Source organism: Tachysurus fulvidraco, chromosome 7, assembly GCF_022655615.1.
Source record: "Tachysurus fulvidraco isolate hzauxx_2018 chromosome 7, HZAU_PFXX_2.0, whole genome shotgun sequence".
NCBI classification, from domain to species: domain Eukaryota; kingdom Metazoa; phylum Chordata; class Actinopteri; order Siluriformes; family Bagridae; genus Tachysurus; species Tachysurus fulvidraco.
The window spans coordinates 12,995,298-13,018,177 of NC_062524.1; the positions used below are offsets into that span (position 1 = coordinate 12,995,298).

A 22,880-nucleotide genomic window follows, 5' to 3' on the forward strand; every position below is an offset into this window, starting at 1 on the left:
AGCAAAAAGGTGATCAACTGTAGAAGAAAGTTGCATGAAGAGAATTAAATTGGTGATTTTATCTACTGACTGATTACACAGTGAGGGTTTACAGGGTGCCGCCTTACATCATGGAAGGGTTTAGACATGAAGCATAAATGGCTTGCTTTGTACTGCGGTATGTGTTGTGTACATAAACATTAATGTGAGCCTCTGTCTATCTCTGGCTTACTCATTAGTTTGAGTAAATACTTACAAAAAGACAGTGCTGTTATATGCCTGTAAATGGGACAGAAATGTAGTATAATTTCAGTATTTTATATAAACAGCTTTAAAACCCAGAGAAACGCTGTAATCACTGGAATCCAAGCAACACTTGATGATGGTCTTTACTGTGTTTTTGCTACATCTCCTGGTCAAACTGTTTTAATGTGATGACCCATTATAGAATATTGTATACTTTTATGTTTTGAGTGACCTTGGTTTTACATAACAAATCCTGTCATGTTAACAGCACTGTGTATAGTTTTCATTTATTTGTTCCATTTCCGGGGGGGGCACGGTGGCTTAGTGGGTAGCACGTTCGCCTCACACCTCCAGGGTCGGTGTTCAATTCCCGCCTCCGCCTTGTGTGTGCGCGGAGTTTGCATGTTCTCCCTGTGCCTCGGGGGATTCCTCCGGGTACTCCGGTTTCCTCCCCCAGTCTAAAGACATGCATGGTAGGTTGATTGGCATCCCTGGAAAATTGTCCGTAGTGAGTGAATGAGAGTGTGTGTGCCCTGAGATGGGTTGGCACTCTGTCCAGGGTGTATCCTGCCTTGATGCCCGATGACGCCTGAGATAGGCACAGGCTCCCCGTGACCCGAGGTAGTTCGGATAAAGCGGTAGAAAGTGAGTGAGTGAGTGAATGAGTGAGTGTTCCATTTCCCAGTTTGGGTTTTCTAACTGATCATTACAGCAGACACTTAAGCTTGTTTGGCAGACAGAAGCACATAATTGCCGTGATGTAAATGCAGCTGGTTTGTCCATCAGGGAATGTGAGATGTGAGAAGGAGGACAGAAAGTACAAAACTTTTTCAGATGAATTTATCTGAAACAAAGAGTGATTATTCAGATGATTGTTCTTTACTTTGATAATATAAACTAGATCAAGTGTATTCTTTGCAATGATCAGATACACAATACTAAATAAAAGTCTTCAAAAATAATGATATTTTGGAAAGTTTATACTTTTACCTTGCATTTAAAAATCATCTGGTTCACTGCATCAATTTAACAAGGACGAAGCAAATTTGCAGAATATGTCACAGGTCTTGTGGAGATTTGAGAGATTTTTGAATCTAAACTCTATTCTAAACTCACTTTGTTAGTAGAACAATTTTTCAAAATTTCAAATCTAAAGATTTTTTACTGACACCATAATCCAAAATAGTATAATACTAAATATTTACTAACTGTCCACTTTAACAGGATCATCCAATCATGTAGCAGCAGCACATTACATAAAGTCATCCAGGTCAAGGGCATAAACACTGTTCAAATGAAACATCAGCCCAAGGAAAAGTCTGATCTTTGTGAACCGATCTGTCTCATACCTCGCAGACTGTCAGGTGGGCTGGTTTGAGTTGTTCAGAAACTGCTGATCTCCTGGGATTTCCAGTCTCAAGATTAACAGAATGTTGAGTAAAAAATGAGAAAAGTTCTGTGGGTGAAAAAGCCTCTTCCATGAGAGGAAAATCGGCCAGGAATAATATAATACATCAAATAATCCTTCTGTGCAACTGTGGTGAGCAGAGACATGGACAGCGAGAAATGCACGGTATGTTTATAGTTCCTGCATGCATATTTGTGGTTTGATTTAAATATTTAAATAACATGATACAAGGATTTTTCTTTTTGGATAATTGTCAAATATTTTTTAATTTTTTGAAAAAATCCTTTTTTTAATAGAAATCCCGCTCTCTCTCTCTCTCTCTCTCTCTCTCTCTCTTCTCTCTTTTACACACACACACACACACACACACACACACACACACACACACACACACACACACACTAGTCTCCTGTTGTTCTACAACAAATAACACACGGTGGGGGTGGGAGTAAATCATAATTTTTAATTCATAACATTATTTAATGGCAAGCATGTTATTTATTCCCTCTTTTTCTTCTTTACCTTGACCACAGTGATTTCACATCAAGAAACAGAGAAGAAATTCAAGCATAGTGGACAAAGTCTGCAATAATAGCAAAGTTGGAAGGAAAGGACGACACTGGGGTGACAATGAAACATCGAGAAAGTAAAGGATTAGGGAACGCAGGAGGAGGATAAAGAGAACAGCACAGAAAGAGATGAAGAGTAGTCTTAGAGTGCGAAGCTGAGAGACTTCACCACAAATGTAAGCGTGTGTGTTTCTGTTTGAGTGTTAGTGCAGTGGGTGAGAGAGAGATTATGTGTGTGTGCGTGCGTTTCTGTGTGTGTGTGTGTGTGTGTGTGTGTGTGTGTGTTTATTTGTGTATTTATGCCCATCGGCCCACCTCTTTGACAGGAGAGTGCAGCCTGAATTGTTTTTTGTTGTTTTTTTTATTTCATGCTCGTCTCTTTCTTAATTTCTTTCTCTTCATGCACCTACAGCTTCTGTCCATCTTCATATTTGCTAAGTTTACTGCACTTCAGACAAGGTCATTCAGCAATACCCAAGGTAAATATTTATATTATTAGAAACAAGATCATTCAATTCCATTAAACCGTTGCACCAAGATAAATTTAAATATTTTACTTTTAAATATTTTACTTAATATTACAGAGTTCCCTTTTACTCCATCGCAGTAAATTGTCTCTAGTAATTTTGTCAGTGTCTGTCCCCCTGTCTTGTGTGTAAACTTGTCTGTATTGTTCTGCCATTCAGACATGCATATTATTAGCTCTGTTGTTTGTGGCCAGTTCAAATGAAGTGCATGTCGTCCCCTTGGTTCAGTGCATGGGCTTCTGTCAGATAACATTTTTGTTGTCAGTAGGTGTTCAAGTGCAAAATTATCCTTGTGTGTTGTTACAGTTTGTGATGTCTCGTCTGTCTGTTGTTCTGTCTGTACTCTGTCCGTCTTAGTCAGTGCATATTGTCTGGTGGTGGTTGATGTGTGGAGATTGGAGCCACAGAACATCTTACAGAGCGCTGGGATTTCTGAAGTTGTGGCCAGCAAATCGAGCTTGATCACCCAATTCTTCCTCAATCCTGTGGAAAATGTGAGACAGAGAGTAGATCTGTTAAATATTTTATAAAGAAATGAAATAGTCATACTAAAATGACAGAGCTGTAATTTAAAGTAGCATTTGAGAAAAGCATCTCTAATAATGCAGTCAGTAAATGTACCCACTGCTTTAAAAACCCCAGCAAACATTACTGTGCATAATACACTTCATATCCATACCACTGATTTCCTAATAAAAACCTAACACCAACATAATATATTGGTTCCCTGAACAATCACAACACGGTAAAACTAAGCTGGAAACTCAGTAGAGAATTCTGTTTAAAATTCACCATTTTTGCTTGAGATTAATTACTGAATTCACTTTCAAAGGAAAGTGTAGGAGCAGATCTCCTACTCAGGTTACACAATATGGGGAAATATACGGAGCTATATGTTTGTTGGGTCACATTATAATATGAGACAAATGTATTAAAACTGTGTCATTTTAATGTACATATTGTTTTCAACAGAACACAGAAAAACCCTTAAATTGTGATTGAGAAAAAGTTTATTCTACAAAAGATGGCACTAATACATGAGGCCAATAATGCCTCTATTTAATCATAAAATAATCTCAGTAAATAAATGTCTGAGATTGAAGAACCCTTCAGCAGTAGCTTCTCCAAGAGGCCATTTCTTAGTTACATATTATACAGAACCATAAAAAGTTCATAAATTAAAATAATGCTGAAAGTTTGAACACTGTGAAATGCTCAGCAGAGGCTGAGTTAACAAAAATCGCTCACCCATTAGCTCCCAGATGCAATATACGATTTAGGCGGTTATATAAATTTAACTCCTCCCCCTATGGAAACCACACCAATTCTTTGCAAAAATCCTCAAAATATTGAACATACCTTTCAGGTTTCTTGCAAATTAATGCATCCAATCACAGATGTTGAATTAAACTGAACTCCTGCATGTGTTTATTAGCATGTCGTGGCCATATTGTTTACACATGAAGCTACCATCAGCCAGGCAGGGCAAGTAGATAGTGGGCTACTGACCAAGTTTAATATCTGTATACTATAAGGTTTGGTTTACTTATTCCATTTTATTAGAAGACATAAACAGCAAGCTTGTAGTTAGATTCCTAAAGGACTTTGTTGAGTTGTCTGTAGGCTCTGGTCCATTATTGTCAGTGTTTCTGATACTGTTAACATCAGCATTCTGTTTAAGTGCTGCCACTGAACATATGAGTTAATATTTAATCAGTTCAGATGTGAGTATTTTAAAGTATTTTGTGCAAGTGCACAGGAAAATCCTATAGCTTCACCCACTTATAGTCATCTCATTTAAAACTATGGACAAACTACAAAAGAGTCTCCACAACCATATTTCCACTTCAATCTATACTCCTAACTTCAGTCTAACAAGTATTAATAATTTGTTTGTCAAGTTACGCTGTTGCTTTGCAGCTCTCATTGGTGATCAGCCAAGATAGATAATGTTTTCATATTTTTTTACATTAAATTGACAGCTGGGTATGTGTGTGCAATTTACTTAAGGAAAATTAGGGCATAAAGATTCACTGTCTTGATCTGGGAAAAACAAACAAACAAATAAGCCTGTGATCCATTTTTATAAAAAATGGATTTTGGTTTGGAAAAGCAGTATTTGGTGTTAATCATTATAAACCTCTAACAAACTACCATACCAACTAATATTTCAGATTTGCCTATAGAAAGAGAAGTTATGCCTTGTTCTGTACACACTTTCTGTACACACTCATTTGGTTGCACTGATGTTTTTCTGTCTTCCCTGACCAATTGTGATCATTTTTGTGACTGGGGTACAAACTCTGTGAACTTCAACATATGACTTAAAAAGCAGACTTAACACTACAAGCTTAATATTTAAACTCAAACAAGGAAGTGTATATATTAAGCAGCAAGGTTGTATTTCCTGATTAAACAGATTGGTCAGTGAAAGCTGTGTATGATTTACCATGGACATACTGTGTTTCTTTTTGTGCAGCTTCTGCTGTAAAACTAACTACACAACCCTCCCATTTTATCTGAGCTTGAGCCCGGCACTGAGAGTTAACTCTTAGGTGGCTGGGTTAGCGCCTTGCCCAGGAATCTGAGCCATGGCAACAAGAGCGTGGGATCCTGCCTCTGGACCACCAGGAGGCTACATTGGCACATTATTAATACTTATTAAAGAAAAAGTACTTGAGTCCCAGACTTGGCAAGAATATCACAGAGCTCTCACCTCATCAACTGATTGTATTTGGCCAGACGTTCAGATCTGCAAGGAGCTCCAGTCTTGATCTAAGAAGAAGAGGGAAAAAGTGTTCATTTTATTTTTATATAAAGCTATGCTACCATTATACATTGGTTAAATTATTTCTTAGATTTACATAGCATTATTAATTACATCAGATTGGTTCATTTAGGTGCATTGCAAGTCATTAGCTTTGATTGTTACACACAGTGACACACAACAGTTACCGGGCAAGACACTAACAAAACATAAACCTTATACACCAATCATATATGATTGTGTAAATGAGAACTTAGATGATCTCTCTCACACCTGGACAAGTCTGAGACTATAGTCTACACACTGACTTGGAAAAAACGTCTGGAAGCTGATGTCCATACAGTGAACTGGGTCATGGACTACCTGGCCAACAAGACACAGATTGTGAGTCTGTAGTAATGTGTGTCAGTATAGTGAGCATCATTGAGACACCTCTGGGAATGGTCCTGTTGTTCTTCACACTTTACATATCGAGTTTCCTACACAACAATTCCTTGGCCAGTGTGAGAGTACAGAGGATTGTGGGAGAGGATTGTCTTGCAGAATCTCTGTCTTGTCGTGCAAGGGAAAATAACCTGCAGCTTAATATCCATAAAAAAATAAAAGAACAGGTGTAGGATTTTCAGTGTTTTGAAGTGCCTGTAGGACCAGTACCAGTCTCAAACCCAGATAAAAATGGGAGGGTTGTGTAACAGATGATCTGCTGTGGTGACCCCAGGCAGGGAGCAGCTAAAAGAACAACATACATATATGTGTCAAAAAGTATGTGCACCCCTGGCCATTACACCCTTATGTTCTTCCACATGTTCCATGTGTTGCACAGAGCTGTACAGGATGTGCATGTATCCTTCACTGGAGCTAAGTGAACACTGTGCAGAACATAACGCCTATGAAGCGAAGTGACATGGTGTGTTACCATTGGAGCTGAAGAACGTGAGCTCTGACCACAACCACAATGAAACAACATGGGTGAACTAAAATGCAGACATTTCTCTTAACACATCATGTTTTCTTGGAGCTTTTTCTTCACAGGGGCATTGTATTCAGTCAAGTCAAGTCAAGTCAAGTCTGTCTGTCTGTCTGTCTGTCTGTCTGTCTGTCTGTCTGTCTGTCTGTCTGTCTGTCTCTGTCTCTCTCTCTCTCTCTCTCTCTCTGTCTTTGTAAAGTCTCTTTCGCCTGTATGTCCAGAAGTTTTCTTACTTGGTCACAAAGCTGCAGCACACTAATTGCCTGATTATATGTTAAATCCTGTTGGCTGTTCAAGTGCTCAACAAGCAGGAGTAATTAACAGCGGCATCACCATTGATTATAGTTTGTCTTCTGCTGCATATCTAGGCAACGTCACTAGTTTAATCTTTCTTTCATGTATGTAAAATGTTAAAAAGGGGTCCAAACCGCATAAAAATAATGGAATAATTTCGAATTTATAAAAAAAAATTAAACAGATTATATGACTAAAGTCTTTGAAATATCTACTTGAATTCAGAGTCTCTTTGTCTCTTAACAGAGACCCAGAAACATTTAAACAGAGACCCAGAAAGAGAACAGAATCATAAATATTAAATATTCAAGCCACTAACATACTGGTGTACTTCTTTGTTTAAAATGCTTAAATAATCCAAAACCTTTTTTAAAAAAAAGAATTCCAGTAAACTTTATGAGACACAATAGCAGAATCAACCAGTTATAATAAACTGAGATTATTACTTCTATTTCAAAATAACTAAAAACAATACTGTCTGAAATAAAATAAAAGTGCTGTTAAACTGTTCCAATAAATAACAATAAATAAAAAAGCTCTGGAACAATTTATTTAAAATTGAACTAGATTTATTTAAAGATTTATTTATTTATGGGCTGTCAGGGTTACATAGGACTCTGTAGCTCGCGATGTCCAGGCATCACAGCTAAGTGCGACTCGTTGAGTTTTTTCTTAAACGTTTTTTTTTTACTTTAGGTTTTAGGCACGACTGTGTCTGCGAAAAGCTTCCTCGATGGAATAACGTACCTCGGCTCCAAAGTATGGAGCATATTTCGAAAACCTGCATTTTCCACAACGCGATAAGGTCGAATGTCTTTGCAGATAAAAAGAGCAATCGACTCTGATGCGTTTTGCCTTCTCCGAAGTGCATGGTAATTTACTCAATGTAAATTAGTTTGTTGAGATGCTGCAGGTTGTTTGGCAAGGTGGGCACTGAAGTTGGTTGTATTGCCACAATATGCTATCACTGTATGTCAGAGTGTGTAAAATCCAAAGTGTTTCCACACTTGTGATTTAAAACGTGAAGGTGCAGAAACAATTCTCAAAGAGGTTTGCTCCCATGCCTCTGCCATGGTTTAGCTTACTCGCGCCAGCTTAAAATGGATACGACGTCGTCTAATACATTAATTCATTCATTCATTCATTCATTCATTCATTCATTCTCTACCGCTTATCCGAACTTCTCGGCGTCATCGGGCATCAAGGCAGGATACACCCTGGACGGAGTGCCAACCCATCGCAGGGCACACATACACTCTCACTGACTCACGCAATCACACACACTACGGACAATTTTCCAGAGATGCCAATCAACCTACCATGCATGTCTTTTAGACCGGGGGAGGAAACCGGAGTACCCGGAGGAAACCCCCGAGGCACGGGGAGGACATGCAAACTCCACACACACAAGGCGGAAATTGAACCCCCAACCCTGGAGGTGTGAGGCAAACGTGCTAACCACTAAGCCACTGTGCCCCCCTCGTCTAATACAGACAACAACAAAATACGTTTTGCCCTCTGTTGGAATAAAAGCGGTAACGTCTTCCCGCCACCTCTCTGGAAAAGTAAAATAATTAAATATATATCGATTATGAGCTGAACAAATCTATCTCAAGACCGTTTTAAAAAGAATCGCGATAGTTTGGTTTTCTCCCACCCCTAATATTTACTGTATCACAGTGAATACATGAACCATTTATGACCTTTAAACACCTACTTAAATTGAGAGAGTGAGTGGTTGGTTCTGCTGTTAATGGTGACGTTATAACTAGTGCCATCTGGCTCTCCCTTTTTCTGTATTGCAGCTAGGCGTCACAGAGCCTCAGCTTGCACTATGATTATCATATACACCATATGCCCAATCCTGGACATTCCACACTGAATTAACAGTCTGGTATGTCGTTATGCCAGGTCCTGCTGAGGTGTGCTCACCAGCACACTGAGCCAGTGACATGTGCCATACACCAGGCAGGAGACTGCACCTTTTTACTCCATTTTATCTTCAGGTTGATGAGCTGGCATCTCCCATCCACTAGCCAGCTTGCCCCATCATACCACAGAACCAATGAGGATGATGGCAAACATGTGCATTTTCATACGATGGCATATTTTCCGACTGATTCTCATGTTACATAACAGGGCAAAACTCAAACAGAAACAAAGCTTGCAGAAAAAAATCAGAAAAAGCTTAAAACATCCTTGAAATCTAATTCCACTATTGTTTTCTATAAATTCCAGCCATAGATGGGAAAATGCTCTTCTGTTGCACCACTCAGGAGCCCCAATATCAAATATTCTTTTGACAGATATATCATAGAGTTTTAAAACTACTGTTTGTTATCTCAAGGATTTCACATTTAAACCAGTTTCCTGTGTACATTTCACATTGTAGTTCTACACAGTCTGGTGTCAGATTTAAAAGTCATAGAATTGTCATAGAGAAGGTCAGTACCTGTCCAGTGCAGAGCCCAACAACCAGATCTGCAATGAATGTGTCCTCTGTCTCTCCAGAGCGATGGCTGACCATCACTCCCCAGCCATTGGCCTGGGCCAGCTTACACCTGAGAAAGACAGAGAGACAAAATGATGGAAACAGAGTATTGGAGATGCCTATGAACTCATATGTAAAATAATGTAAAATAAAATAGTTTGTGAAGCAGAATGAATGAATGAATGAATGAATGAATGAATGAATGAATGAATGAGTCAATCAATCACTCAGTCAATCCCATGGCATTTGGTCTATCTAAAATAAATGCAAGTAACCAACCTATCTGAAGTTATTCAGTGAAGAGAATACAGAAAGCTGACTCAACTTCACACCATAGTGAGAAATTTATTTTCAATGAAGCAAACCTACAGTCTGGTCTATGATGTGAAGCTGTGAAGCTGTCCTATCATGTGACAGGAAGCTGTGACTTACGCATGGATGGCCTCTGTGACGGTGCCGATTTGGTTGACCTTCAGAAGCAAGCAGTTGCAAGCACGTTCCTCTGCTGCTTTCTCTATCCTCTTTGGGTTTGTCACCGTTAAGTCATCGCCCACAATCTGGATCCCCACTGAACCAGTCATCCGTGTCCATGCTGCCCAGTCATCCTGATCAAAGGGGTCCTCAATAGATACCACTTTTGATGGGAAAAAATAATGTTATATTAGGAAATATTACTGAAAATAAAATAAATAAAAATAATAAAAAAAGAGTGGTTTTATCATGCTCCTAAATGCAAAAATTTCAAATTCCATGTGTAGCAATCTAATTAGTAGAGTATTAATTCATTAGAAAACAAAAAAGTGCAAAATAGTTATATAATAGTTTTCAAATGATTAAACCTACTAAATAGCATGATATTTAACATACTAGAAGTTTAAAAATAATAGAGACATGTTGATGCCATTCAAACTGATAATCTACTGTATTTGGCAAAGAAATTATGAGATATTAAAACTCCATTTGTTAATTCTTCAGTACCTGGGAAGTCATTGACAAAACTCTGATAGATCTCTAGGAGCTTCTCACTAGTGATGTTTCTTTCAGGATCTGGAGGCGATTTAAAGTCAAGGTCATACTTCCCATCACGGTAGAACTCTGAGGCAGCTACATCCATCCCAATAACAACCTTGTCTGTGAAACCTGCCTTGTCTATGGCGGTTTTAATCAATTCAAGAGCTGAGAAGAACAAAGGACGAAAGAGAAATTCAGCTAAAACTCATGTGTTGTTTCTTATAGCTTGTTAAAGCAACATAAAAACAAACCTTCACTGTTCTCTAGGATATTTGGAGCAAAACCACCTTCATCACCCACATTAGTGGCATCTTGTCCGTACTTCTCCTTGATCACGCCTCTCAGAGTCTGATAGAGCTCAGCCCCAATGCGAAGAGCATCACGAAATGACTCTGCACCAACAGGAAGCACCATAAACTCCTGCATGGCCAGCTTATTTCCAGCATGGGATCCACCATTTATCACATTAAAGGCCTGAAAACAAAGAAAAAAATTATAAGTACACAAATACTGATAAAAAGTAGCAGAGGCGTGAACACGTGTAAAAGAGAACAAGTGTAATAACGTGCTGTGTGTCCAACATTGATTACAGACATCAAATTATTTAGTGAAAACAGTTACCTACTTGCATAAATAAACAGATTTAATGAATAATTGATTTAACTGAATAATGAGGTAAAATCTTACAGGAACTGGCAGCACTAGTTCTGTGTTTCCAGCCAGGTCGGCAATATGGCGATACAAAGGAGTTTCTTTTTCTGCTGCTCCAGCTTTACAAATAGCCAGGGACACCCCCAAAATTGCATTGGCACCAAATTGACCTGTGGAGATACAGAACTTCTGCTCTTATTCTACACAGATAATGAATGACTCCACGACTTCACATGATGTAATTATGTAAATATAAATAACATATAGAGCAACATAAATCTGAGTGACTTGCTATGTACACAGTCATAGTATGCAGTGTGTTTTCTTTAAACATGAGCTTACAGAAAAATCACTTAAAGTGACGAGTGGTGTGATCTAACCCAACATGATGTACTGTAAAGGTCATCAACTTGGAAGTGGATTCTTTTCCAGTAAATCACAACATATTCCAAAGTAGTTTTTCCTCTTTTGCTACAGAATTATGTTCAGTCTCTTGTCATTTCTAGACTGGATTACTGCAACACACTGCTGGCAGGTTAACCTATGAATGCAATCCGTCCTCTGCAAATGATCCAAAATGCAGCTGCCCGGCTTGTTTTCAACCTGCCAAAGTTCTCGCATACCACCCCGCTGCTGCGATCCCTCCACTGGCTTCCGGTAGCTGTACGCATCAGATTCAAAACACTGATGCTGGCCTACAAAGCCAAAAATGGACCAGCTTTCTCTTACCTAAAAGCCCTCATCACTCCTCGCACTGCACCCCACACCCTCCGATCTACCAGCACTGCTCCACTGGTTCCACCATCTCTCAGAGAAAGAGGCATGTATAATACAAGACTCCTCTCTGTTCTGGCACCAAGGTGGTGGAATGAACCTCCCCTAGAGGTCCGAACAGCTGAGTCACTGGCTATTTTCAAGCGGCGGAAGAAGACTTATTCAGGAAACACTTCAGTTAGCACTTCTTTCGAAATTTTTGCCATTTAAAAAAAAAAAAAAAAAAAAAAAAAAAAAAAACTTTTTCATTGTAACTTTGAACAAATGTTTTAAACTCGTGGTACAGTATCAGTATGTAACCTAGTGAGCCAGCATTAATATATTCAATGCTAGAGATTTAAGCACTTATGTACGTCGGATAAGGGCGTCTGCCAAATGCTGTAAATGTAAATGTAAATTATGCCATCAATGAATGGCAGTAAGTATATGGACTCATGTGTGTTTTCCCCCAAACTGTTGCCACAAAGCTTGATGCACACAATTGTCTAAAGTTGTCTAATCTTTGTAATCTGCGTTACTGTAGTATTAAGATTTTGCTTCACTGTAAATAAGATGTTCAAACCTGTTTCATCAGGAAATATCCTTTTACATTTAATCTGGGGAAACATCCACTAAACATATTATCACATTATAGCAGCTATAAACAGTCATGTCTTTTTCTATTTTTGAAGTTAAAATGGAGGCATTAAGACAAAAAACATGTTATGAAAAAGCACCAACAATTTCCTGTGTCACAAAACCTCAGGGGATTTAATAAGTATGGTAACTAGCGCTGACACTAGACTCCCTCCAAAAAGCATTTAAAGCTTTTGTATTTTTCTTTTCTTGTCATGTTCATGAGGTAGTGACTCACATTTATTCTCCGTCCCATCCATCTCAATCATCATGTTGTCCAGTTTCTCCTGTTCCGCCACACTGATCCCCTGAAGATCACACCGTAAAAAAAGTAATATTCGAAATTAAATTGAATTTGTAATGTCTTTATTCTGCAGCAATATTTTAGTAGCTTTGATGATCTCACTTGTGAAAATGAATCATAGTCATCACGAATCAGAACCAAAGATCTAACTACAGTAAATATCATTGTAAATATAAATCCTTGCCTTTAGGTTCCACTATATATATACTTTCAGATATGTCTAGCAATAAACCCTAAAGTATATTTAACAGAATATCTGTTTAGGTTTATATATTTGCACCATACATTACTATAAATTAAAACTCTTGTTAGTATTAGATTTAATACAGTAGCTTGCCCTCAGGAGGTCTTGGTTCGGTTCCCATTTAACATTCCCCCTGTAACTGTTAGCTTCTTCTTCTACACTGTGTATCTCTTCTCTAGATCACTTCATAGCACAACCAGATTTAAAACACTTAACACTTGTGTTTCATCCAGCTATAAAACACAGACACTGTCCGCTCATGATAATTGTTCTTCAAGGTCATCTAATTCCCCGACCCAGAATGATTATGCACTCACAGATTCAATGAGAGCAGGTCCGAGAGTGTCATTGATGTGGCCAACAGCTTTCAGTACACCTAAGAAAATATAAAGATCCAAGGATGGATGTAAAAAATACAATAAATGAAATCATTTCCAGTACTTTAGTTGGTTTGCTTGGTCTTTTTCTTGAACTTACCTTTGCCCTTGAAGCGATTCTTGTCTCCATCTCTGAGTTCTAGAGCTTCATAAATGCCAGTAGATGCTCCACTAGGCACAGCAGCCCTGAACAATCCTTAAGTGAGGAAGAGGAAGATAGACATAGAGAGAAAGAGGAAGGATTAGTGACTAAATGGATGAGTTATTATGCCACAGCACCAATATGCTGAGAAAAGCATGTTGTTGAAATTTGAATTTGAGATCATATTATGAAGTACTAACAGTCACCTTTTTCAGTCCTCAGGTCCACCTCAACTGTGGGGTTTCCCCGAGAGTCCAGGATCTCCCTGGCAAACATGCTTACAATGGACATCCTACAGAAAGACAGATTATATGGACACACAGACAAATGACAGGTGTTAATCTAACAAATGAATAGGTGTTAAGTAGGTAATAAGTTAAATTCAGAAATGTTTATTATTAAATCTTTAGATAAATTGTTACAAACACTAAAATCTCTCTAATAGTTGCTCAAAACCAAAAAGCTGTCTGAAGAAAAGGAAATGTCACTGTACATTGTGGTCTGGATCAAAAAAACACTGAAAAGAGAATGGGATTATCACTGGATGCACCACTTCAGTGCTGTTTTCACAGTGTCCATTATCATGTTAGTCACATCAGCCAATGTGTTGAGAGTGCAGAGTGTAGACGACCCATGACCAAGTCTGGCATTCAACAATTCCATCATCAGAACCTACATTGATGACTTGAATAAAACAACTACAGCAGTGCCAGGAGACATGAGAGCAGTGCCTGAGCATAAAATGTGCTTCAAGACATTGGAAGGAAATGTGGGAGGAAATTCGGTTGCCACCTCTGAGAATCCATGTAAGAAGAGAGGAGAGGTCTGGGGAAGTCAGAACAACTCAGTGCATCTTTTCAACACGCCAGGAGCTGGAGTCTACTGGGGAACTTTAACATATAGACTAGAACGGTACATTTCCTAAAGAAAATGTGAATGTGCTTGCACGTGGCAAGTTCCCCTCATCGTGCTGAGTGTTCTGATATGTCACATGTCCATGTTGTGCTAAATTTTTGATTTCGCTAATTTTGGGGGCGGGGCGACACGTGACGTCAGTTCCCCTGATCTTGCTGAGTGTTTTGATATATGACACGTCCATGTTGTGCTAAATTTTTTTGATTTTGCTTGAATTTTAGGAATTTCCCATTCATTTCTATGGGACTTTTTTTGCCGCTTTTTCGTCCGCTGTGCAAACATCATTGGTTGGATCACTTATAAAATACATAGCACACCTCTCCTCAATGAGCCGGTCGATTTGACACCTCATTTATGGGTCTAGGACAAAAGCTGCGGGACAAGTTACGCGCAGAAAAAGTGTCCGGAAGAAGAAGAAGAAGAAGAAGAAGAACTAGAATGGTACATTTCCTAAAGAAAATGTGAATGTGCTTGCATGTGATGTCAGTTCCCCTCATCGTGCTGAGTGTTTTGATATATGACATGTCCATGTTGTGCAAAATTTTTGATTTCGCTTATTTTGCGGGCGGGGCTACACGTGACATCAGTTCCCCTCATCATGCTGAGTGTTTTATTTTGTGTAACTGAGATATGGCTTCTTTATATTGCAATATGGTTCGTAAGGTGCACTACATGGTTGCTAGGGTATGGCTGCACAGTTACTATGGTTATATTTGCAGACTAGTTTCTCACCTGCAACAAAAGAGCACACCTGAAAATCAATTTATCTTTTCCTGAAACAAGCGCCATGAAGATCTTGAACTAAAGCATCAATCAGACATTTTACTGGGAAAAAATATAATCACGTTACAATAAGGATCATTAGTTCAAATGTAATGTATTAACTAACATTTACTAACCATGAGCAATAAATTATTGTATTTAGTAATCTTTGTTAAAATAAAGTTTATTCTTTGTTCATGTTAGTTCACAGTATATTAACTACTGGGAAAAAATATAATCACATTACAATAAGGATCATTAGTTCAAATCTAATGTATTAACTTACATTTACTAACCATGAACAATAAATTATTTTATGTAGTAATCTTTGTTAAAATAAAGTTTATTCTTTGTTCATGTTAGTTCACAGTATATTAAGTAATGTTAACACGGTGTTAATAATGTATTAGTAAATGTTGAAATTAACATGAACAAAATTAATAAATGCTGTAGAAGTGCAGTTCATTATTAGTTCATGTTAAGTAATGTGGTAACTAATGTCAACTAAGGAAACTTTATTATAAAGTGTTAGAAAAAAAAACTGTCCAAGGGTGGATTCGAACGCAAATCTCTTGCATACTAAACGAATTGCTTACCCCTAATCCATTCAGGAACACAAGAAAGCCTTTGCGGTTTTATGTATTAATTCACTAATATGAGGAATGGTGAGTCTAACAGTACCCAAGATTTATTATATTAAAGTCATTCTTATCATTCTGTGTGATATACGTGTCATATGTTTAAAAAATAATTATGTAATGTGCGGAGACAAAGAAAAATTGCGCTGAATTTTAATTAATGGGTGGCTCTTAAAAGAACCGTTGCTGCTCTTAAAAGGACATTAGTTTAAAGTGAAATAAAAAAATTATAAAAACTACACTGATAGTTGAAAACAACAAAAAGTTATACAAATGGCAGAAACAACAACATATGTGACCGCCGTGCTGTCCAAGGCACGCCACCAAGAGTTTTAAGCATTAAATACACGGTTAAATGTTATATTGTTTGAAAGCTTCTTGGGATTTTATTAAGCCCACACACAAAGCATAATATGATTTATAGCCATCATACTAATTTAATCCAAGTTGATAGTCACCGGAAATAGGCGGCGCTTACCTTTCTTCACTGGGGTAATATTTTCCAAAACAAATGCTTGTAAAAAATCCCCAAGAGTCTAAGGAACTGGAATATGTAAGGCTTTTAATCCAAAACGCGTTTCTGACCGAAATGTGTAAACAACAATCCACTTCCGTCCTTTGTTTTCGGCTCTCACTTTATTTTCCAAAACAAATGCTTGTAAAAAAAAAAAATCCCCAAGAGTCTAAGGAACTGGAATATGTAAGCCTTTTAATCCAAAACGCTTTAATCCAAAATGCGTTTCTGACCGAAACACACAGCACTTCCGTCCTTTGTTTTCGGCTCTCACTTGTCCTAGGAGGCTTAAAAAAAGCTTTAATTAAAGATTCACTGGTGTCTGCTGCCCTCTTTTGGATGTTAGCACATCTACAGAGAGATTCCCCATTCAAGTCTATAGGGAAAAAACACCCCCATACTGGGAATTCTGATCGCTTATAAAATCCATAGCACACCTCAATGTTCCTCAATGAGCCAGTCGATTTGACACCTCATTTATGGGTCTAGGCTGCGCCGAAAAAGTGTCCGGAATAATAATAATAATAATAATAATAAGTATGCAAAAGAATAAGAATGTGCTTTGCAAGCACATTAATAATAATAAAAAGTATGCAAGAGAATAAGAATGTGCTTTAGCAAGCACATTAATAAGTATGCAAGAGAATAAGAATGTGCTTTGCAAGCACATTAATAATAATAATAAGTATGCAAGAGAATAAGAATGTGCTTTGCATGCACATTAATAATAATAATAATAATAATAATAATAATAATAATAATAATAATAATAAGTATGCAAGAGAATAAGAATGTGCTTTGCAAGCACATTAAATATACCAACATGGCATCCTGCTGTGCTGTGAGATAAAAGATAAGCCACAGTGGTTTAGGACTCCTATGTAGCTTGAGCAGCAAGCACCATATGGTCATAACAACAAGCTCTTTCTTCTGTCAAATAAGATCATTGCTACCATTGTAAAAAAAAAAAAAAGAAAAAAAAAAGGATGCATTACATGATGTTCAATGACCTGAAGATCTCGCTGGGGCATTAAAGTGAAAAAAGTGGAAAACAAGGGACAAAAGGGAGTTGGCAGAAGTCACAGAAGACACATATGGTGTTGGATCAGTAGCATTAGTCACAGCATGCCTGAGTACCACTTTTATTTTATAATAAAGCACAAGGCAAGAAAAGGAGCACGCTCATCCAGAAAATGTGCAAGTAGGGCTGGTGAGGATTATGCTGCAGGATAGAAAAAATGTGGCAGCACCATGCAATGTTTTAAGAACAAGATCACATGCTTTCAGCACTGGCTGATTAATGCCCAGCATTTTCATGTCATACTGAGTCCATCCAGTCCAGGGTTGGTATGCTTGCCTGTTGTGTATAGCATTGTATAGGGCTGATGTATTCAAGCTTTTCAACACAGCTTGTTTGGTCTCAGTTTTTAAGAATTTGCTCCACCTACTTCCAGAATGGAAAAACAAACAGACAGCATATATAATTACTGTCCAATTATCATTTGCAAATGATATTTGTAAAATGTTACACTTCACTGTTACTTCATTTTCAGTCAGAATTTTTGTCATGGTCAAATAGTGCTGTCTTTTGAAACACTTCCTGACAGAAAGTGAGGAAGCATCACAAAATCAGAAGTAAATTTCTATTGTGAGATTGGGCCAAGGTGAAGAAGGTGTCATTTAATATTTGAAAATTCTAAATACAAACCATGGACATCAAGCATTACTACAAATGTAGAAAGACCTGGAACACCCAATGAGCACCAGAAAATGTGTCCAAGTGCATAAACGTACAGTGCATTCTTTTCTAATTTAATACAAATTTCATTACAAATTATATTATTAGCATCAACTTGAGTGAAAAGTAGAATTGTTGAAACATTTAGATGAATTTCAGATTTTCTTATTATTCAGTATGTTTTTTATTATTCATTAGGTTTTTTTGCTTTAATGACAGTGTTCACTCCAGCTGGTATGAACTCCAAAAGTTTGTGTAAAACCATCATTGTTGTCTGATCACCTGCTTTAACAGCTTTAACAGAAGAGATTGGACATGAGAAAAATCTGACCTTTCAGACAAAGAAGTTAGTATAATCAATATCAAATTTAAATAGGGATCTAGATATTGTGCAGTATTTTTAATATAAAATCGTTAAGATATAGAACATTATTTACTTTCTTTGTTATAACCCACCATATTGCCCAAAAAATCCCCAAAAAATCCCAGATTTTGAGACTGGCCTCAGACTTTTGGATCCTAATGAATATATCAGTAGCAGTATAACTGTATTGGTACTATTTAGATCTAATCTAGGCCAAAAGGCCAGAATATTTCTATCACATCACATCATAAAGTATAATTTTGTTTGGTCTGTTGCAATAAAAGTGATTAAACTGAAATAATGCATAAGAAACTCTGCCGTTCAAAAACTTTAGACTGGTGTATCATGAAGATTGTGTGGAGAACACTGCAGGTTTTAAGTGTAGAAGGTTCTCAGACTCTAAAACAGAGCAGCTTTTTAACAGTGAATATATAATTATGGTTATAAGCTCAGATCAGTGTACCATAATGAGTGGTTGAGTGTTAAATGTGTTATCTTCTCACAGTAATGCAGAACATATGTCACAGGCTGGCAGTGTTGTATAAAGTACTAGAAAGCAATACTTGAGTAAAATAAAGTAAAATATAAGTATCGTACTAGAAAAAGACTTTGGTAGAAGTGAAAGTCACCTTTTAGAAAATTACTCAAGTAAAAGTCATAAAGTATCTGATATATACTGTACTTAAGTATGGAAAGTAATTTTCTGATATTTAATGTACTTAAGTATTTGAAGTAAAAGTAAAAAGTAAAATTTCAGGGATTTTCGGTAGGCATAGGAGCAGGGGAGGCTCTAGGATTTCATCTTTAGGGGGTTTTAGCCCACAGTGATAATTTAAAACAAGAAGAGTTTTATATTATATATTATATGACTACATAGTAAGCCAAAAGTTATTGTATTACTAAATATCAAAAGTGGACACCAAAATTTTATGCATGATGTAATGATGCCAGTCTTGAATCAAATCAGTTCATGTAAGTGTGCATTCTCTTCGAACAGTGTGTCCAATGAATGCAGTCATTAATAAAAAAAAAATCACAAGACAAAGATCAAATTAATAAATGTTATTTTTGTTTAGTATTGAATGGATTGTTTGCATTAATATTTTGTTTTGTGCTACAACTCCGGTAATAAGAATAGTGACATTTCACTGCTTTTGGTTGCCTTATTTGCGGCTTTCAGGCGATTAACGTTATCGATAAATGCCTCCAGCTCTGCGCGTGCCTGTGCTTCTCCGTAGTGCGCGCGGACGTGCGTAATGCAATCTAGGAGCAGTGATTCGCCAAACCTCCCGTATTACTTATCTTCTGATTTTATTTTGTAGTAACGAGTAACGAAGATGCTTAGAGGAAATATAGCGGAGTAAAAGTATACATTTTATTTAGGAAATGTAGTGGAGTAAAAGTGAAAGTTGACATAAATTTAAATAGCGAAGTAAAGTACAGATACGTGAAATTTCTACTTAAGTACAGTAATGAAGTATTTGTACTCCGTTACATTACAACACTGCAGGCTGGTGACTGCCATATAGTGCAGAGAGGAACTGCAGCACTGAGCCACAAACAGCTTTGGGATTGGGTTCCACAGCTTTGGAATCATGACATGAACTGCGAAAGTGCAATACATTTCCATTCAATAAAGATAATCAGATAACTCTGATAATCAGATAACTCTGAGGTCCAACAGCCGACTAAATGTGATGAGGTTATATGAGCTTCATGCTGCAACCAAAATGGCTGACAATAACATTCTATATATCACAAACACACTGCTTCAGATCAAACAGCCTTGTGCTTTAGTTTGAGCAACCTAAGTGGCTGAACCCCAAATGGCGCCTAATGCTCAGGGCGGAGTGCGCAATGGGGTGATTCCACTTCAGGAATTTTTCACAGGAAATGAGAACAGAATTTGACTGAACATCCATCCACCCCACACCCCAAGCCCCACATGATGTGCGCATACATTGGCATGTCTTTACAACACGGACGCACTGCTTGTCCAGTTCACGCGCGCGCGCACACATACGCTCCTGTTTTTCTTAATTCTCTTAGTTCTGCATCACTCCCTCTCTCATTTCCATATGTGCATGCACAGGCTTCCAGATAAGTCAATGCAAAAGAACAAGTCTTAAACACACAGGAACAAAAATGACAATTTCACTGTTTCCATAGACTGCACAGTGCATCATTCAGCCTCCACACAACTGCCTGCTTACTTCCTCACTTTACACATGCAATACCGACCGTAGAAAATGAAGCAAAAGATGACAAGCCAGGCAGAAATGAAGAAAGAAAATGAATCAATCGTGTTATTACCTGCCGTCTGTGCGTTTGCAACCTCACCAAAGGCAAGCCGGAAAACCCTAAGCAAAGAGATAGGCTGAGAAAAAAATGGATAGATAGAGAAAGAATGAGCCAATGAGTGTGTGTGTGTGTGTGTGTGTGTGTGTGTGTGTGAGAGAGAGAGAGAGAGAGAGAGAGAGAGAGAGAGAGAGAGAGAGAGAGAGAGAGAGAGAGAGAGAGAGAAACAAAAAGGGGAGACAACGTGTGATACAGTAGGGAGGGGTTGAAAGGATGAGTCAGAGGAAGCTGTTGAAAAACAGAGGAGAGGAGGAAAATAAAGAGATGAAATAAGGGATACAGGAAAGGAATATGGGGGAAGATAGAATGCTGCAATATAACCTGGGGATTAAAAATAAAAGTAGATGGAGGACATAGTGTGCAGGTGCGACTAGTAATTCACTGGAGCATTATTATAGACTAATAAAACATGATACACAGCCACAGAGAGCTCTAGCATCAAATTTTTTTTCACAACTGCTGACCACATAACTGAATAATTAAAATTGTGTACTTAACTTAATATTTTATCAATATTGTAGAATCACAAATTAAATTTATACTAAAGCATCACATTATTTTTACTTTACTATATGTGTATGAAACAAATACATTTTATTTATTCTGCCAATTCCGTTAAGGTCTATTTTTAGTATTAAACAACCAGATGCTACAAAATACCAGCATTTAAGTTAGCTGATTATTGTTTGTGCACAGTCTCACAAATAAGACAGCACATGACAATGACAGTGATTAAACTGTATGCAATAATGGCATTACCATTTGAAGAAGCAGAGGCTAGAATGCCCTTGACACTAGACAGGCAGCTGCATGCGCACAAACACAAACAAACACACACACACACACACACACACACGCACACACACACATTTATAATTACACACAAAGAGATGAATTTATAATGAATTCATTTTCTGCTTTATTAGATCACAGGCTTAACTGACCTTCTATCCCTCTGATTTCCACTGACCAAATTAACTCTTTTCCTGGCTGCAAAACACTTTTCTTTTGCAAAGTCTGGTGAAATCTGAAATTTTTCATTAAAGGCAACTAACAGAGTTTGTCCTTTCACTCTAGGAATAATGATAATTTAGTTATGTATAAAAAAAATGTAAACAGTCTGGGGAGATAACATACCAACACATTTAAATAATTCCATTAAATATAGTTCATACTATACTGTAGGTTTATTTATTTTTACATGTTTCTTTTATTTTAAATGGATTTACTTTTTTCCCCCATACACAAACAAGGAAGTTCCCATCAAGTCCCATCAAGAGGTATGTTTTAACTGCATCTACAGCTTATAGCACAAAGGAAACAGATCCAGCCATATATTTGAATGTTATAAATACAAAGGATAAATTAAAAGGAAAAGAGTTCAAAGGAACACACTTTAAATATAATGATCTCCTCCAAACCCACCAGCAACACCTGGCAAAAGCTATGGCAGAGGGAACCATGGCCTTTCAGTTCTGTAAGCAGCTTGAAATGAGGAGAGAGCAGTGGCAGCAGACAGAAGAGAGTTATGGGCATACTGAACCCATACCAATTTGAACATCCAGGAGGAGGGTTCTTCAGTGCACAGAACGCAGAGGCTTGTTTCACAGCTTCCATTCAGTTTCAGGTAGAGTGCTCAGACAGGGATGGAGGGCAGGTGGATACGCTAAAGGAGCAGGGTCCTTTCATGAAACTAAGTGAATTGCTAGGAGATGGCATCTGGTTTCCTATTCTTGGTTCCCCGATGATAGGACAAGACAAAGTTCTGAGATCAAAGAAAAGTTCCCAGGGGGCCTGCTTGGAATTGAGATACTCCAAGATCTCATGGTCCAGACCAGGATGGGATGCTCAGTGCCTTCCAGCCAGTGGTACCACTCCTACAACATGAGCTTGATGGCCAGCAGCTCACATTCCCTGACCATGTAGTTCTGTTCAGAAGGACTGAGGCAATGAGAGACATAGGCACAGGGATGAAGCCAATTGTTTTTGAGGTAACTCAGGGAGAGGACAGCAGCTTTTGCATAGTTGGTCATGGCCAGTCCATTGTGGCTTTTACTCACTTGGGGTCCATCTGTATGGCACCAGCCGAGTATTAATACCAGGAAGGTGGTTCCTGGACTAGTCACTGGAGTACACAGCGAATGTGTCGAGTGTATTTCTCCAGGGAGCGGTAGAATATAAGGATGTTGTCCAGGTAAACAAACACATGGTGGTTTAACATATCA

At 37.9% G+C, this 22,880-nt stretch overlaps 1 protein-coding gene across 1 annotated transcript; it reads right to left on the minus strand.

Moving 5' to 3' along the window:
* Positions 1 to 2,077: 2,077 nt before the first annotated feature.
* Positions 2,078 to 20,759, minus strand: eno2 (enolase 2). The gene is made up of 12 exons (XM_027154943.2): positions 20,611 to 20,759; positions 13,573 to 13,658; positions 13,325 to 13,420; positions 13,165 to 13,223; positions 12,538 to 12,607; positions 10,947 to 11,080; positions 10,511 to 10,733; positions 10,227 to 10,424; positions 9,681 to 9,882; positions 9,210 to 9,318; positions 5,446 to 5,504; positions 2,078 to 3,212 (listed from the first exon to the last, which is right to left on the minus strand). Exons 2-12 carry the CDS (start codon positions 13,655 to 13,657, stop codon positions 3,143 to 3,145), a joined length of 1,305 nt encoding a protein of 434 aa, XP_027010744.1. The 5' UTR covers position 13,658; positions 20,611 to 20,759; the 3' UTR covers positions 2,078 to 3,142.
* Positions 20,760 to 22,880: the final 2,121 nt, after the last annotated feature.